Genomic DNA, 15,987 nt, shown 5'->3' with positions numbered 1-15,987 from the left:
TCATTCTTAACACATATAAAATGATGGAATATTTGTTTTTATTATAATGCATGTAGACATGAATTTTCCAAGCAGAAAATTACATACATATTTTAGAAATGGAAAATTGAATTGAGTTTTTGATTGAGTAATATAATTAAATCACTTATTCAAATTTCCCATCAAAATTACTTATCTAAATTCATTATCTAGGTACATAATTTTCATAATGCCAATTTTCATATCCATCAATATGCCTCTGGCTAATAGCCTCTGGCTAATGTTAGGACTGGTCTGACGAAGCTGACTTTTGTAAGAGTTAAAACTCCTGCTATTTCGAGTCTGTACATATCTGCATGATGATGTCAAGCCCCAAGAGGTGAACCCAGGGGAACTCACACACTGTAAATTACATTGTTGCATCCAGGCTAACCAAGTTAAGTTATGCCCCTTCTCAATAGGAGGATGTAGAAAATGGAAAAATAGTAAGTTCCACCGTCTTGGCTTGCATGCTTCTTAGTTTGTTACTCTGCATCAATGATTATAACAAAGACAAAGTAAGTTATTCAGATAAAGGTATTCTGGAGTTGACTGAAGCACTAAAAGAACGCCCACCTTCTGAGTTTCCCACCCTAACCATAGCCAAGATGTCCACACACCTGCAAGACAGCCAGTTTGGGGCTTTCTTTTTCTTTGAGTTTCTTCTTGAGTATTTTGTCTTTCTTCTTCTTCGGGCCATCTATATTTACCACTACCTCGTCTGGTTTTGCCTCTGTGGATATTTAGTGAAAATGATTAGACTTCTTATGCTGTTGAGATGAGAAGAAACAAAGTCAAGCTCCCTCTTTCCCTTTGCTCTGGCATGTGTCATGACCCTTCTTTTAAGAAAGAAATAGTAACATTTCACTGTAGGATTTCTGCACATAGCCCTGCAGACTGTGCACTGAAGGAGCAGAGGAGATACCACTTATGTAGCAGTGCAATGTCAGTGGATGCCCTGGGGCTGGCGATGTGTTGGCCTTCCCCGCCATATGCAAGAATTCATTAACCTAGGCACGGAGAGGGTAAGTAATTTGCCCAGTCACCCAGCTAGCAAAGAACAGACCCAGGATGGAGTGACACCAAAGCTTTAGATACATTCCCTCTCAGATCTGTTTAGGAACTTGAGAATCATCTAGTTCAACAACCTCAGGCTCAAATATGCTAAGGATCTAACACAAGGTCACAAATGTACTTAGATTATTCAGTAATTTTTTAGGAGCAGATGTTGGAGAAAAATCAACCAAGCTCCACTATTTTCTAGCTGTATAAACCTGGGCAAGTTACTCAACCTCTTTGTACTTCTGTTTTACTATCTGCAAATCAAGATACTATTGCTTATGTCATGGGTTTGGTCTTAGAATTAAATATGCTAATAGGAGTGGCCTGAGGAACTGAGCTTGGCTCTGGTTTTCTTACTTTTTGTGCCACCTGAAACAGCACTTGGTGTTACTGTTGTTTTTAGGCCAAGATTTACCATTGGCTTACATCAAGTTTGTGGTCATTTCAGATCCCAGGGCTCTTCATTCGAGCTTCTGCCAAACCAGATCTACCCAAACCTTGTCAACTGAGTTTTGGAAGCTAAATCCAGGTCACCTGTATTAAAGTTTATCATGCTGGTTTTGGCCTGCCATCCCAGCTTGCTCCTATTTTTACTCTGCTGTTTCTGTATTAAGACTGTCAACGTAGGGACTTGAGCCAAAGGGTCGATTTCAGCACTCAACTGAACTCAGGAGACCTGGGATCTGGTCTCCATCCAGCTCAAATCAGCTACGTGGCCTCTTTAAAGTGTTGTCATCTTCCTGGGATTATTTCCTCACTAGGGAAATGAGGGCTTTGGGCTCCAGTGTTGCTCCCATGGCTCCCATTTTATCATTTTCTCACTCATATGGCCTTAATGCATGTTCCAATGTCCCCAGAACAGCCACTTACCTGTGTTGCCTTTTTGCTCCTTGGAATTGCTCTCCTTTTCCTTTGAGAAAAGAGGGAGACGAGATGATGGACACTGTCTTGTCTCATTTATTTACCCTGACTGCTAACAGTTCTAATTCAATTATCTCAGCCCTCTGCATTTTAAAAGAATATGCAAACAGTCCTCAATAGCCCCCAGATGAAGCCTCACTGTAAAGACCTAGGACTTAAGTGCAGGGAGATGCCCTGCCCTAGAGAAGAGGTGCCCACACCTCCAAAGCCAGTGCCATCAAACTGTAGACGTCCTCGTCCTCTATGTGCAGCCTCCTCTCAGCCGCTGGGAAAGCAACCCCTCTCCCCACCGTTCTTCCACATCCCTGGAGCATCACCTCAATCTGCAACTATGAGTTTTATGGGCTGGCATGTTGGGTTGTTGGGTTTGTCCTGGGACTGGGGAGGTTAGCAGAGAAAGGGGAAAGGGCTGAACACTCACCAGAAGTGGTAGTGTCCATTGTAGTAAAATGAGGGTGTTTGGAAGCAGGGATAAACATTTAGTTTGTTTATTTAAATGTATGTCAATATTCATGGATAGTCCTAGATGAAGAAATTATGGTCTTTCCAAATAAAGAATCAGAAGAGTTCCTATTCAATAAAATATGATGATAACATCTGAATAACTTTCCTTTCCATTTTTACTCAAGGATGAGAAGTCTTACCAGATTCAGCCACTGAGCTTTTGCCTAAGTCTCCAAACCCACTCCCCACTGGTTCTCTGGCTTTATAACTCAATCCCTTTCTTATTCCATGTGCATGAAGCCCTGCTGATTATTCCCATTTGCTAAGGCCAAGACCTCTGCCTTTACTTTGATAATTTCCCATATGAACTTAGAAATCTGCTGGAGACCTGAAGCCCTTTGACCTGAAATCTCCAGGTGAACCTGAAGCCCCCTTCGCTGATGCCCACCTGTCCAGAGCCCCATTTCTCTTGGCTAGACCTCCCTGAGGTGGGCAGATTCCCTGGATGCCATGATAGACTGCACATCCTGCCATCATTTACAGCAGAGCCTGTGTCCTAGGGCCAGCTCCAGCCAGACAGTAAGGATTTGGCAGTTCTGGACCCTTGGTCCTTTCAGGCTTTGTACCCTTCAGCAGTTAACAGAACCACACCCAATTAGGGCCTACCTATAGCGGAATTTAAAAGAGGGGACAATGCAGGATTTGGGGTGGGGGAGGGTGGTAAATGGTGCTGTGTTCTTATCGAAGCCCTTGACTGTCACAGCCAGGAGAGAATCTACCTTCTGTGCTTTCTTCAGGGAGGCATAATATTTCGACCACCAGTCAATGACGTTTTCAGCAGATTCGTCTGCTATGGTCCTCTTTCTCCTTTTAGTAGACCTCTGAGAAGGTTTCCTGGCATCCTGGCAAGGGATGAAGGATGGATTGTTAAGTGTCAAGGATCTGCATGCTGGTGGCTAAGTGGTTTACTAAGGAAGAGGACATGTAGGTACCCTCGGGGAAGTGGATGGAGGTGTCAGCAGGTTTTGTGATTGCAGCTCTCTGTCCCTCTTAAATAAATAAAAGTTTAATAATCTGTCATCCATTAATGAGTTTATTTGACATTTATCAAGCAGATATGAGACTTTGTGGTTGACATTGGGGATGTAAGGGGTAGACATCATCCCTACTTTTGGGAAGCTTCGAATTCAGTGGAAGAGACAAGCAGGCTACATGATACAATGTGATATAGTAGAAAGGGAATTAGCTTCTAAACATAATATAAACAAAAATAGAAACTTTATGATTCTCAGTTTCCTCAACTAGGAACAATAATACCTGCTCACTTCACTGTCATGAGGATTAAGTGACATAAGGTAGACAATCCCCCTTTAGCATCACTTCTGATTTGAACAGGTGCAAATAAATGACACCTACAACATAAGTGATGGGGGGATAGGAGAAGCAGTGTGATGCATACGTGGCAGAAGGGAAGCATTTGGGGAGAAAGTTGTGTCATGCCAAATTCATCGTGTACTTATCATCCATTTGCTCTCAGACATCTCTCGGGTATCTACGATGTGCCAGCCACTCTATCAAGTGCAGGGGATACAGAGATATTTTTAAAAATCATCTTTGACCTAGTGAAACCCACAGTTTTATGGTGGCAACAAACAAACTGAAATTTGCAACATAACGTGGCAGGTACAACGCTGGTGGGATGGAGAGAACCCCGTGGGCTGTCAGAGAGTCACGCTGAGCCTGGATGAGATGGGAAGAGCCTGAGAAAACAGCCATTCATCTACCTTACTGTGCCTTTTATTTCAGCTTTTACAATTTGCTGGGCAGGTCATCTCTTACGACTTTCTTAAACCTGCTTTCTTCTTTAAGTCAGTTGCTAGATACACCAGTATTTTGCACTTAAAACTATGACTTAAAAGATTACTCATGCCCCCATTTTATGGTCTTGTGTACTTATCCATCTCCCCTCCCAGAATCTCAGCTAACTGAGGATAAGTCTCACTTTTATTTAGACCAGAAGACGCATCTTTTTGGTCCCAAGTGATGTTGTACAAAGTAGGTTCAAAATATTTGTGGAATAAGCCTCGATGAGGAAACCATTGTTTTTCCAAGTTAATGAATTAAGAGTTTCTGTTCCATTAAATACTGCTGTCACATTTGACTAGCACTTTAATTTCACATACACTGACTTATCTGATTCTATGACAATGCTGTGAAATGGGTATCAGTGTCCCCATTTTACAGATGAAGAAACTAATGCTCAGAAATGTGAAGTTGCTTGCCATGGTCACACAGCTAGTAGGTGGGAGGATTAGTATCTAAAACCTCCTGAGCAAACTCTAATGTGCCTTGTAAATATGAAGAGGGATGACATTCCGACCTTAGCTTTTCCATCTTTTGGTGGCTCCTGGGCTGCAGGTTTGTGTTCCGTCTCCAGCATAGGGGATGAGTCAGGGATATCAACGAGGCTGGCTGCCGGAACCTGGGCCAAGTTGGGTACCACTGTGGGAGGCGACCCAATAGCCACAAAGATTTGATCTGTTGGGAGCTCCTGAGCAGAGCTGGGGGTCTCAGAAGGCTCGGTGGAAATTAATGAATCTGAAATAGCCAAAATGAAAGTACATTGGGTCAGGACTTCCCTGGTGGTGCAGTGGTTAAGAATCTGCCTGCCAATGCAGGGGACACGGGTTCGAGCTCTGGTCCGGGAAGATCCCACATGCTGCAGAGCAACTAAAACGGTGCACCACAACTACTGAAGCCCACGCGCCTACAGCCCGTGCTCTGCAACAAGAGAAGCCACCGCAGTGAGAAGCCCGCTCACCGCAACGAAGAGTAGCCCCCACTCACCGCAACTAGGGGAAGCCTGCGCGCAGCAATGAAGACCCAACACAACCAAAAATAAATAAATAAATAAATAACTTTTTTTTTTTTTAAAAAAGAAAGTAACTTGGGTCCAGCAACTGGGCTACAATACAGGGTGATCATTTCAGGGACCTCATACTGGGAATCAGACAGATCTGGATTCAAATATGACAAGTTCCTAACATCTCCGAACCTCACTTTCCATATTTATAAAATGAGAGTAAAAATACCCATGTCATTGGGAGATAAAAGAGCTCATGATGTAAGGTGTCTGGGGCATAATAGGTACTCAACAAATGACTGTACTTATTATTGATCCCTCAGAGTAATTTTAAATAACTGTGGTCATAGGAATCGTGTTTATCAAGGTTTAGGACACAGGTCCTCTGTGTTGATTGCCTTCCCCCAGTGTGTTAACCAGGGGAAACCTTGGAGGCTGCAGAGGTCTGTGAACTCCCCAAACATTGGCAGAACTCTGGGCACCTGAGTCCATGTGCATGATAGGGAGCAAGGCTATGTCCCTGGACTTTATGAGATTTTTCACTGAACAGCTGGTCCATGTCACGGGTCCTCTTTTCTCCATTTGTGCTGTACAACTCAGTACTTAGGAACACTGCCCAATCAGGAGCCTCCATTTCTGCCATGGCCTTCATGCTACTGCTGACTTTTCAATAGCAAATTCAACCCAACAAACACTTAATAGGCACCTACTCTGTCCTGGGCACAGAGATGGAGAGATCAGTGGGACAGAATAGAAAGCTTAGAAATGGACTTGGGGTGTTTGCCAATTTGATTTATGAGAAAGATGACAGGACAAATCAATGGGGAAAGTTAGTAGACTCTGGGGGAAAGAAAATGATGTACTCTATGGAGATAAATGTAGCTGGATCCCTACCTTAAACCCTTTAAAGATCTTTACTTTGATTAAAGATCTAAGTGTAAAATATAAAAACATAACACTGACACATGAAAATATAAGATCTTTGTGACCAAGGGGTGAGAGAGGGTTTCTTAAACAAAAGTCTAAAAGAATAAACCATAAAGTTTAACATTCGGATGGATATGATTACATCAAAATTAAGAATTTCTGCTCAAAGATGAGGACTATAGACAAGATTAGCAGTTATCAGATTAGGGGAAGATATGACCAGTATCAATAGTCTACAGGATATTAACATCTAAAATATACAAAAAAGAAAATTAAAGGAAACACATAAAACATGGGCAAAGTGTATGAGCAGGCAAATCACAGTAGGGAAAATCAAGATGGCAACAAGCATATGAAGAAATGTGCAAACTCAGTAGTACTCAGAGAAACCCAAGCTAAAATTAAAATTAGATACTACTTTATATCCATCTGAGTGGCAAATACCAAACACCAAACAAAATGAAACAAAAACTCAGAAAGTTGGATAATAGCAGGTGCTGTTGAGGAGGAGGGAAATGGGACTTTAGAGCAGTAACGGTGGGAATACAGACTGGTGTAGACTGGTATAGACTGGTGTAGACTGGTGTAGACTGGTGTAGACTGTTGCAAACCAGTACAGCTCTCTGGAGCACCCAAGGGAAGTACTTAATGAAATTACATATACACATTCCCTGCAAGCCAGTAATCTCACTCCTGGGTGTATATTCCAAAGAAAATCCCACACATATTCTCCCTCAGCAAACAAACACAGCATGTTCATCACAACATTTTTTGTGGAAGTGGGGAGTTGGTGGCAGCCCAGTGGTCCAATATGAGGGGCAAACAAAAGCAAAGTGGGGTAGATGCAGCAGGTCATGGTGACAAGGGAAATTACCCATGGCAACATGCATAGATCTTAAAACATAGCTTTGAGTAGCAGAAAACCAAATGAAGATTATCGTATCATATCACATACCAATATGTCAATTAAATAGATTTAAATTTTACAAGCATCAGCAGAGGCGGGGCCCACAGTGGGGAGGAGACTGGGAATAAGGCATGGGGGGCAGTGGATATAATGAGACGGAAGCCTTGCACAGACGAGTGATGATTGTACAGCATGAAGTGAGAAGCGTAATTAACTCAACCTGAAATCCAAAACAGAAGAAATTACAGTAACATCAGGCAAGGAAAAATGTCAGGGTATAGGGGCAGGAGGGAGCTTAAGTCACATTCAAAGAAGCCTTCTTAGAGGAGTTGACCCTTATGTCAAGCTTAAAGTCAGAACGAGGCAGCTAAGAAGTAGAGGGGACCGCAGGAAATTCTTCAGAAAGATCCTGCAGGCACCACGGTTTTGTAGCCCACAGCGTGAGAATCTAGAAGGAGTTTCCTACCTTGCGCAACTTGGGCTCCATCCGCCTGTGAGGTGAGGGCAAGGGGCTCCCTGGATTTATACAAAAACTGTTTCAAGCAGTTGATGGTGTAGGTGCCCACGAGGGTGCTTCTCCCAAAGGCTCTCCAGTCCACCACGCAGATGCTCAGGGGTGGGTGCAGAAGCTCGTTCTCAGGCAGCTCCTGCAGGGAGAGGCCGGGGTGAAGTGGGGCACTGCCTGGGCTGACCTGTCTGGGGGTAGGACCAAAGCAAGCCAGGCACCCATCCTTCCTCTGTCCCTGCCTGTCTTTCCCTACAGGTCACCCCTGCAGCTTGCCAGAGTCTGGAGCAATGCCTTCTCAAGCCAGGGAGTCATTACCCAACATAGGAGGGATGGCACTAACAATTCACCCCAGGTGTAAATCGCAAAAATCACATACTCCCAAATTCTCTATGGCAGTAGTCTTCAATCCTCTTACTTTGTCATTACTGTATTTATCCGAACTTTCATCTCAGATGAACATTAATCCAGACCCAAGATACAAAGCAGATGAGATTTGAGCCATTTAAGATGGAGCTGAGCGTGAGGGGCCAGCGCCCCATCCATTTCTTTACCCTGGTGGACCCCGAGGCTCAACAAAGTCTGATGTGGAAGGTTTGCAAACGCAGTACGCATTCTTTAATGCTAGTCTTTCTTGATTCAGAATCTGTGTCCATTGGAGCTGACTGGGTTAGACAAAGCAAACTTTGACTTCACAGTTGGTTCCAAATCAGAGCACAAAAAAGTGTTGAAATGAACAAAAGCACAGGTGTCAAACATTGCTTTTGACACGTTATGTACAAATAATTTTTTAAAACTCTAACCATTGTAGTAAGTTCCGTGACAGTATCTTCCAGGCCAGTGGTTCCCAAACTCCAGTGTGTATCAGAGTCACCTGCAGGGCTTGTTAAACCAGAGGTGTCTGGGCCCTACCCCCCAGTCCCAACAGTCTCTGGTTCAGTAGTTCTGGGGCAGGGCCTGAGAATCTGCATTTCTAATACGTTCCCAGGTGATGCTGATAAACTGGGGGCCACACTTTGGGAACCACTGTCAACCTTCTTTGATTTACTATATGATCTACACCCAGAACCTTTAAAAACAAAACAACAACAAAAATCTGTTTTATCCCATTCTGAAATTCTGGCTTTTTACTGAATTAAACTGTTCTTTCTTGTGAGTAGTGGGGCACCTGAAACTCTGAAACATCTCCCCAAGTCAGGTTCAGGAAGGAGTGGGCCGCACCTATGGAGATGAAGGGAATGAGCGGGTGGGGGAGGGGAGGGGAGAGACCCGCACCACTTCGAAAGCATCTGCCTGGACGCTGAAGTTTGGGTTGTTCTGGTAGCTCTGGATCACACAGGACTTGACTCCATGCCCCCCACACTCGATGAGGACCTGGGGACGATCCACCGAGAGGAGCTGCACCTTCTTCATTTCTCGGACTCCCCAGAAGAGAACCTGAGGAGAGGATGGCAGGGCTGTCACACAAAGGCCCAGGGAGGAGCCAGCAGGTGTGGCTCAGGTGTGGGAAGGTCAGCCGTGCCAGCCTGAGAACCGCAGGATGTTCTTCCAGGAAAGGATGGGGCGGCTCCTTGTGGCTCCGTCCCATCAGCTATGTATCCTTCCCACCCCTCAAGTCCCCTGACACAGTGCAGGCATGATTGCAATGCACCAGTGCCCTTTAGTCCCAAAGAACAACCCAGTCCTTCCCGGCCCCATACCTCCACTTGGTATTTACTCAGCACTGGCTGGATGCTGGCAGGAACAGGGTAGATCTGGGTGACATCGGGTGGGTCGAGGGGAGGGAGCCCTTGCAGCCCAGACGCAGGGACCTACCACACAGATCAAGCGCTGGTTAGACATTGGGAGAGGTAAGGAAAATGAACGCTGCCACACAATGACCTCATTGGAAAGACTGTCACTGTTTTAACCAAAGGAATGTTTCCAGCTTAAAATGTAAATCAAGATGGTACATTTTATCACAGTGAATAATTTCTTAATTTACAAATGCATTCGTTCACAAGGGTAATCAACATTTAGTGAGCACTCACAATGTGTCACAAATTAATAGTTTCATAAGCTTTCAGCGAGCTCACAGTACAGAGGAGAGGAAAAAAAGACAGATAGATCCTCATAACCTCATTGTATTTCATTCTTTTCATTTTTTCTTGAAAATTAATTACATAAACACTTTTCTAAAGTTTAAAAAGAACAATAAATTAATTTTAAAGCTTCATATTAAAATTTTGGAAAAGCAAGTTTTCAGTTCATAATATTTTCTAATATCCTTCATACTTATTCTTTACCCTGTGGGTAATTTAGAAGTAGTCTCCTTAATTTCTGAATTTATGGTGTTGTTGTAGAAGTATTGCGTGATTTACAGAGTGGTCAGAAAAATATACTCTGTAGGATTTTAAACCTTTGAAGTGTTTTGAATGTTATCTGACATTACTGGAAGCAAAAAATTCTAGTAACACCTTTGCAGATGATTTATTCATTAAAGAATATAAGCAGTAAATATATAGGAAAAAACATTTAAAAAATATCTCTGGTATCTAAATGTTTGCAGATATCATAGAAATAGGAAATAAGTAAACCTATAGACATTAAATAATAACTGAAAGATTATGAGTGGTAAAGTAATGGTTGAATGTTCTGAGTATGTAGGATAAATGCAAGTATTTTACAAATGGCTGAAATCTAATTTTTTTCTGTCATTAAAGTATACATATTCAGTCAAAAAAAAAAAAAATGACAGGGGAATTACAGCCGTAGAATAGAGAAGGGGCTCTGATCAGATTCCAAATCTCTGAGACTTAACTATCCCCCCACTGTGCACTACAAGAGATTGATTTAATCACATAGAGACTAGTCATAATCAGTGAAACAGAAAATGAAGTCTTTTGAAGGCAGACCTCCAGGAAAAGGTGTTATTTCCTGTGCATTTGGAGTTAACAAAACCGCAAGAGGACAATTGCTATGCTTTATTGAAATCTCACACAAAGGACTTAGAAAGTCTCCTAAGGAGAGGGCCTTTCTCATTTGTGAGCCACCCCACATTACCTTCAAGACCTGGCTCAACACGTACGTCTTTCAAGAAGCTACCCTGATTTGGTCCCAGCCACTGTGGCCATTCTCCTAATCTTCAGTCCTTGGAACACAGTGTGTCCTCTCTGGAGGCTTAGTGCAGAAACTAGTGGACTGAGCCCGGAAACCAGGCTCTGCTGTGTGACCCTGCATGAGTCCCTTTCCCTCTCTGGGCTTCAGATATTGGGCCAGCTGACCCTTCAAGTCCCTCAGGAGCCAGATGTTCTATTACACATTGCTTGGGAGCAGGAGGTTTTCCTCGCTGGGGGAGTTTGCCTGACTTGGCCAAGAGGAAGCCTTTGTTTACTTCATTATTCTCAGACTCTCAAGTAATGTTACAAAACCAGTGAGTTCTTGATAAATGTTTATTGGCTGACACACATTAGCTCTCTATGCTCGAAAAAGCCTAATTGCTCATCAAAACCTGCAAAGCACAAACATATCACCATTTCTTTTTCACAGACATATTCTAGCTGGCAACGGCAGATGTGGTTCAGTTAATTATAAGAAAGCCCAGAAAAAGAAGACAGCAGTCACTGCGAATGCCAAGTAGGCTCAAGATAATGAAGCTGCAGAACGAACCAAACCAGATAAAGGAGCTGGGAAAAGGTGAGGTGAACACTGCGGGGCGGTGAGGAGGTGAGCGATCCAGGCTGCAAAACAGCACCTCCCTGAGAAAGCCAATTGCTCCTGTGGCTCCAAACGTAAAGCCACAAAACCAGCTGTGATGGTGGCACAGGATGGGATGGTGCCTCTGGATGTGCTTTTACAAGTACCATACGTTTTGCTCGTCTTGGGGCCTTTGCCTTCAAAAAATTTACAGATTAAGGGAGACAAGCTGTAAACAATTGCCTTTATCAAAGCCTAGATTTGGGACTTCCCTGGTGGTCCAGTGGCAAAGAATCTGCCTTACAATGCAGGGGACGTTGGTTCGATCCCTGGTCAGGGAAGAAAGATCCCACGTGCCGCGGGGCAACTAAGCCTGCACGCCGCAACTACTGAGCTCGTGCACCTCAACTAGAGAAGCGCAAACCCGCACGCCACAACTAGAGAGAAGCCCAGGCACCACAACGAAGATCCCGCGTGCTGCAACTATGACCCAATGCAGCCAAAAATTAAAATAAATACATAAATAAATAAATCCTAAAAAAAAAAAAAAGCCTGGATTAAATGGAAAAAGAGGCAAAGTGACGTAGGATGGAAGAGGAGAAAACATTTGACTGAGGTGGGGGAGGGGAAGCTGCCTGGAAGAGGCAACTCTTGTCCTGAACTGTGAGGATGATCAGTTTCCTAACTAGGTAAATAGAGTGCAGGGGGTGGAGTCGGCAGAGCAGGGAGACATTTCAAAATTGGGTGACAGCATGGCTAAAAGCAGAGGAGCACATTTGTGCGGTGAGGTCTGAGAATTCAGAATAGTCTGCTGTAAAGAGGCCACAGTATGTGCAGAGTAATTGTGCTGCAATGTGAGCCTGAAAAGGCAGCTTGAAGACAAATTAATTTGGGGAGAGCTTAAATGCTAAGCTATGGAAATCTGACATTCTCCTATGGGCTAGATTTTCTTTTCATGAAATATTAAGAGTTACCCTGCAAAAAGAAAATATTTGTACTCACAAACATTTGGGAAATGTTGAATTTCAAAAAAGAAAGAAATTTCAAAAGTTTCTTTATAGCTGACTTCTCAGAGTCTTTACTATGGTAATGGGCATTTCAAAGTCCCAAGAGGGACATACTATGAAGAATTTCCCAAACTTTCTTTTTACTGTATTTAGAGGGACTCGTGTTCCAAAGATACAGATTTCAGGAAATGCTCCTGGAGATAAGAAACAGACAGCCACTGATGATGTCTAAAGAGGAGAGTGGTATGGTGGACTTGTGTTCTGGAAGGAATGCGAAGGATGAAACAAACAAGAAAGAGGAGGAAGCTAGGAGACCAGGAAAGAGGCCAGTGGAACAATCCTGATGAGAACGAGGGTCTATGGGAACAAGGGACAGTCACCTGGCTGGAACGATTGGCTTGCTCGTGGATACAAACCCAGAGTGAAGAATTACAGCTGAGTCTGAATTCTCAAGGCAGAGAGTCTAGGAGAACAGGGGGGCAGTGGGCCAGGACTGGGAAAACAGGGTCAGCTAGCTGGGTAGAGGAGGAAAATGGAGGTAAGGAATTCAGTCTGGGGCACTGAAGAACCCAGGTACTACACCCTTCTTCTGAGACAGGGAAGCCTTTCAGTAATGGAGACAGACGGGCTGAAGGTAAACCACCCACAGATGGAAACTGAAAGCCGCTGGTGACAAATGAAGGCGTTTTCCAGCTCCCGCCTTCCCGGAGTGTAGGAGATCCACATGCTGAGACAGTGGCGTTGATGATCAAATTAATTTTTGCACACGTAATCAACTGAGAGGAAGTCCTAATGAAACCCTACTGAATTGTGTCTCTTAGGGTGCTTGCCTCTGACACCCCGCTGTCAGGAAGCAGCAGTATCTCGGACTAGTCTGCCCAGCTCATTGTGGAAGGAGGGAGGGTGGATCAGAGGTGGGACAGTGGAACTGGGAGAAAGCCAGGACCTCAGAGGGCCTGTTCGGATCAGCTGGTCCAGCCCCTCATTGATGGATTAGGGGACTCCCTTCAGGAAGCTTCATGCAATGAAAAGAGCAGTTGACTGAATCCCATCCAGTTAACCTGGACCCTCAGCTTTCTGACATGTAAAATGAAAGCATTGTACTCAAGCTGGTTTTCCCAAATCAGTCATTCTTCTACCACTTTTACCATCTGTGTTATTATCTAGTAAACATTTTCATTAGATATAATTTCATTTTTAGAAAGGAAACTTCAAGTTGCTAAGTAAAACAAATACCACTGGCCATCAATGGAAAGTAACTTTAAAAAGAAAACCAACGAAAACAAAATAATGTTATTGGAATATGTCATGTGTAGCATTTCTTAAAATGTCTTTTCACTATGTTTGGAGGGGCCAGTGTTCCAAGAAGCAGACTTTGAGAAATGTTCTTGTAGATAACATTGATGTTTCTTTAGAGGCATTGAAGCTGAAGCCTATGCTTTCTTAAAAAGAAAGGTTGCAGGTCAAGAAATGTATTATACACAGATGGGCATGAAACTTTCTTCTAAAAGTAGTTAGAAGGATCCAAAAAGGCAAAATCCCATTTACAACAATATGGATGGGCCTTGAGGGCATTACGCTAAGTGAGATAAGTCAAAGAGAAAGACAATATGATCTCAGTTATATGTGGAATCTAAAAAAAGAAAACAAACACAGAAACAGAGAGTAGATTGGTGGCTGCCAGGGGTAGGGAGGTGAGGAAAATGGGTGAAGGTGGTCAAAGGGTACAAACTTCCAGTTAGAAGATGAATAAATTCTGGGAATCTAATGCATAGCATGGTGACTACAGGTACAATACTGTATTGTACACTTAAAAGTTGCTATGAAAGTAGATCTTAAAAGTTCTCACACCACACACACACACACACAAGGTTAACTATGTGAGGTGATGGATGGATGTGTTCATTAACCTTATTGTGGTAATCATTTTGCAATATATACATATATCAAATTATCATGTTGCCCACCTTAAACTTACACAACGTTATATGTCAATTATATCTCAATAAACCTGAGGGAAAAAAGGCAACACTCCCTCGACATTAATTCACTGTTATTTAATGCTCTACCTGGTTTCAACCTAAGATTTTGACAACCTAAGATTTTTCAACCTAAGATTTTTGACTCGTTGACAGCCTAAAATCACCTGGACTCTCACTTAAGGAAAGACTGGACCAGCTGATTTTGAAGATCTCTTTCAGGGCTGACAATCCATGTTTCTGTGCAACACACATCTATCTGGTGAGAGCTGGTTCTATTAGACTCTCACTTGGTTGATCATCCTGGAATCTTAGAAGCTAAGACTTGTAAGACAAAGATTTCCCTAGTCCTTCTCTCCTCCCCTCCTAGACTACAACCATCATAGAGCTGGAGCTGAGCCTGCGATCCTGCTACTCTGTCCCTTTAAGAGCTCATCCAGCTTCAGTTCCCCTGAGAGAGGTTGCTCTTTCTCCAAGGCAGCCACTCCAGCCTTAAAAAGTTCTTCCTTAAGTGGAGCAAAAACCAGACGACAGTCAAAGGCTGATTGGGTGCACTTCAGAATTCATCTCTGTAGTCGTATGCAACTCCCAGGCTGCACACCTGGGCAGTTTGGATTTGAGTACAAGTGCGTCTAACCCCGGAGCTACTTGTTCCTGTCCTCTAACGCTCTTCAGCCTCTTCAGCTCCCCGGGGGAATCTGTGTACCTGGATTCTAGGCTCCGACCTGCCATATCCAGCAAGCCATTACCGTTCTATCCAGCTCAATTTCTTCACCTGAATAAATAGATGGGACTAGATATTTTGCTTTAATATTCCATGGTATAATAATATTAATAATAATAAAATAGGTAGCATTTGTTGAGTGTTGATTCCACGCCAGGCACTTTAGGCAGGTTAATTATCATCTCCATTTTGCAGGTCAAACAGAGAGAGATAAAGTAGCTTACCCACGGTCGCACACCAGTAAGTGGGGGGAATGAGATCCATATTCATGGGATCCTACCCCAGCACCTCCATCTTACTCATTTGGTACGTCTTGGGAATGTTTGTCTTCTAGTTTCTCTACTAGAGATCTTTTAAAATTGGGATTTCTGGAAAATGGGCTTTCCTAGAGAGGGATTGATCTGACCCAAAGGGTAAGTGCCACCTGCCCTCAGTGACTGGAATGGTCAGGGAGAGAAATCTCTCTGATACAGGCCCACCTGGTCATTTCTTTCCAGGTCATCACTCTGTCCCATTTGGTCCTTGACTGGACAGCCAGACTTGAGAGGCTCAGCTTCCCTCCCTAAGTATCCTGCCTTTGCTTTCTGAAAAAGTCTTCCTAGACATATGTTCATAAATTCCCCGATGTCTTAGTGGGACAGACTGAGAACTCGATGTCTTTGGGAAACTTTGTGATACAGCGTAAGGAGCGGAAGGCTTTAAAGGTCTAAGTTCAGCTCTCAGCTCAACCACCGACTAGCAGCATGACAAGGTAAGTCAGTCAATTACATTAATCCTCAGTTTACTATCCGCAAAATGGGAATCATAATCCCTACCTCAATAGGATTGAGGGAGGTTTCAGTGTGATGAGAGGTATGTGAGGCAGCAAACACAACACGGGGCACATGGGAGTGTCCACAAACGTTTGCTCCCTTCCCCTTTTATATCCTCCTGTGGTCTGTATGGAGCTCAGGGT

The 15,987-nt window shown here is 43.5% G+C and overlaps 1 protein-coding gene across 1 annotated transcript in view; it reads right to left on the bottom strand.

Annotated features, from left to right (window-relative positions):
- FER1L6 (fer-1 like family member 6) overlaps positions 1–15,987 on the bottom strand; it is a 116,183-nt gene that overhangs the window by 34,235 nt on the left and 65,961 nt on the right. Inside the window, exons 22-28 of the mRNA XM_061171617.1 lie at positions 9,348–9,458; positions 8,923–9,084; positions 7,609–7,789; positions 4,826–5,043; positions 3,225–3,347; positions 1,951–1,990; positions 639–751 (exon numbers count right to left, since the gene is read on the bottom strand). Of these exons, the coding sequence (XP_061027600.1) occupies positions 639–751; positions 1,951–1,990; positions 3,225–3,347; positions 4,826–5,043; positions 7,609–7,789; positions 8,923–9,084; positions 9,348–9,458 (948 nt within the window). The remainder of the gene's footprint in view (positions 1–638; positions 752–1,950; positions 1,991–3,224; positions 3,348–4,825; positions 5,044–7,608; positions 7,790–8,922; positions 9,085–9,347; positions 9,459–15,987) is intronic.

This window comes from Eubalaena glacialis, chromosome 17, assembly GCF_028564815.1.
Source record: "Eubalaena glacialis isolate mEubGla1 chromosome 17, mEubGla1.1.hap2.+ XY, whole genome shotgun sequence".
NCBI lineage: Eukaryota > Metazoa > Chordata > Mammalia > Artiodactyla > Balaenidae > Eubalaena > Eubalaena glacialis.
The sequence above is the reverse complement of the archived record's forward strand: the minus strand, read 5'-3'. Positions and strand labels throughout refer to the sequence as shown.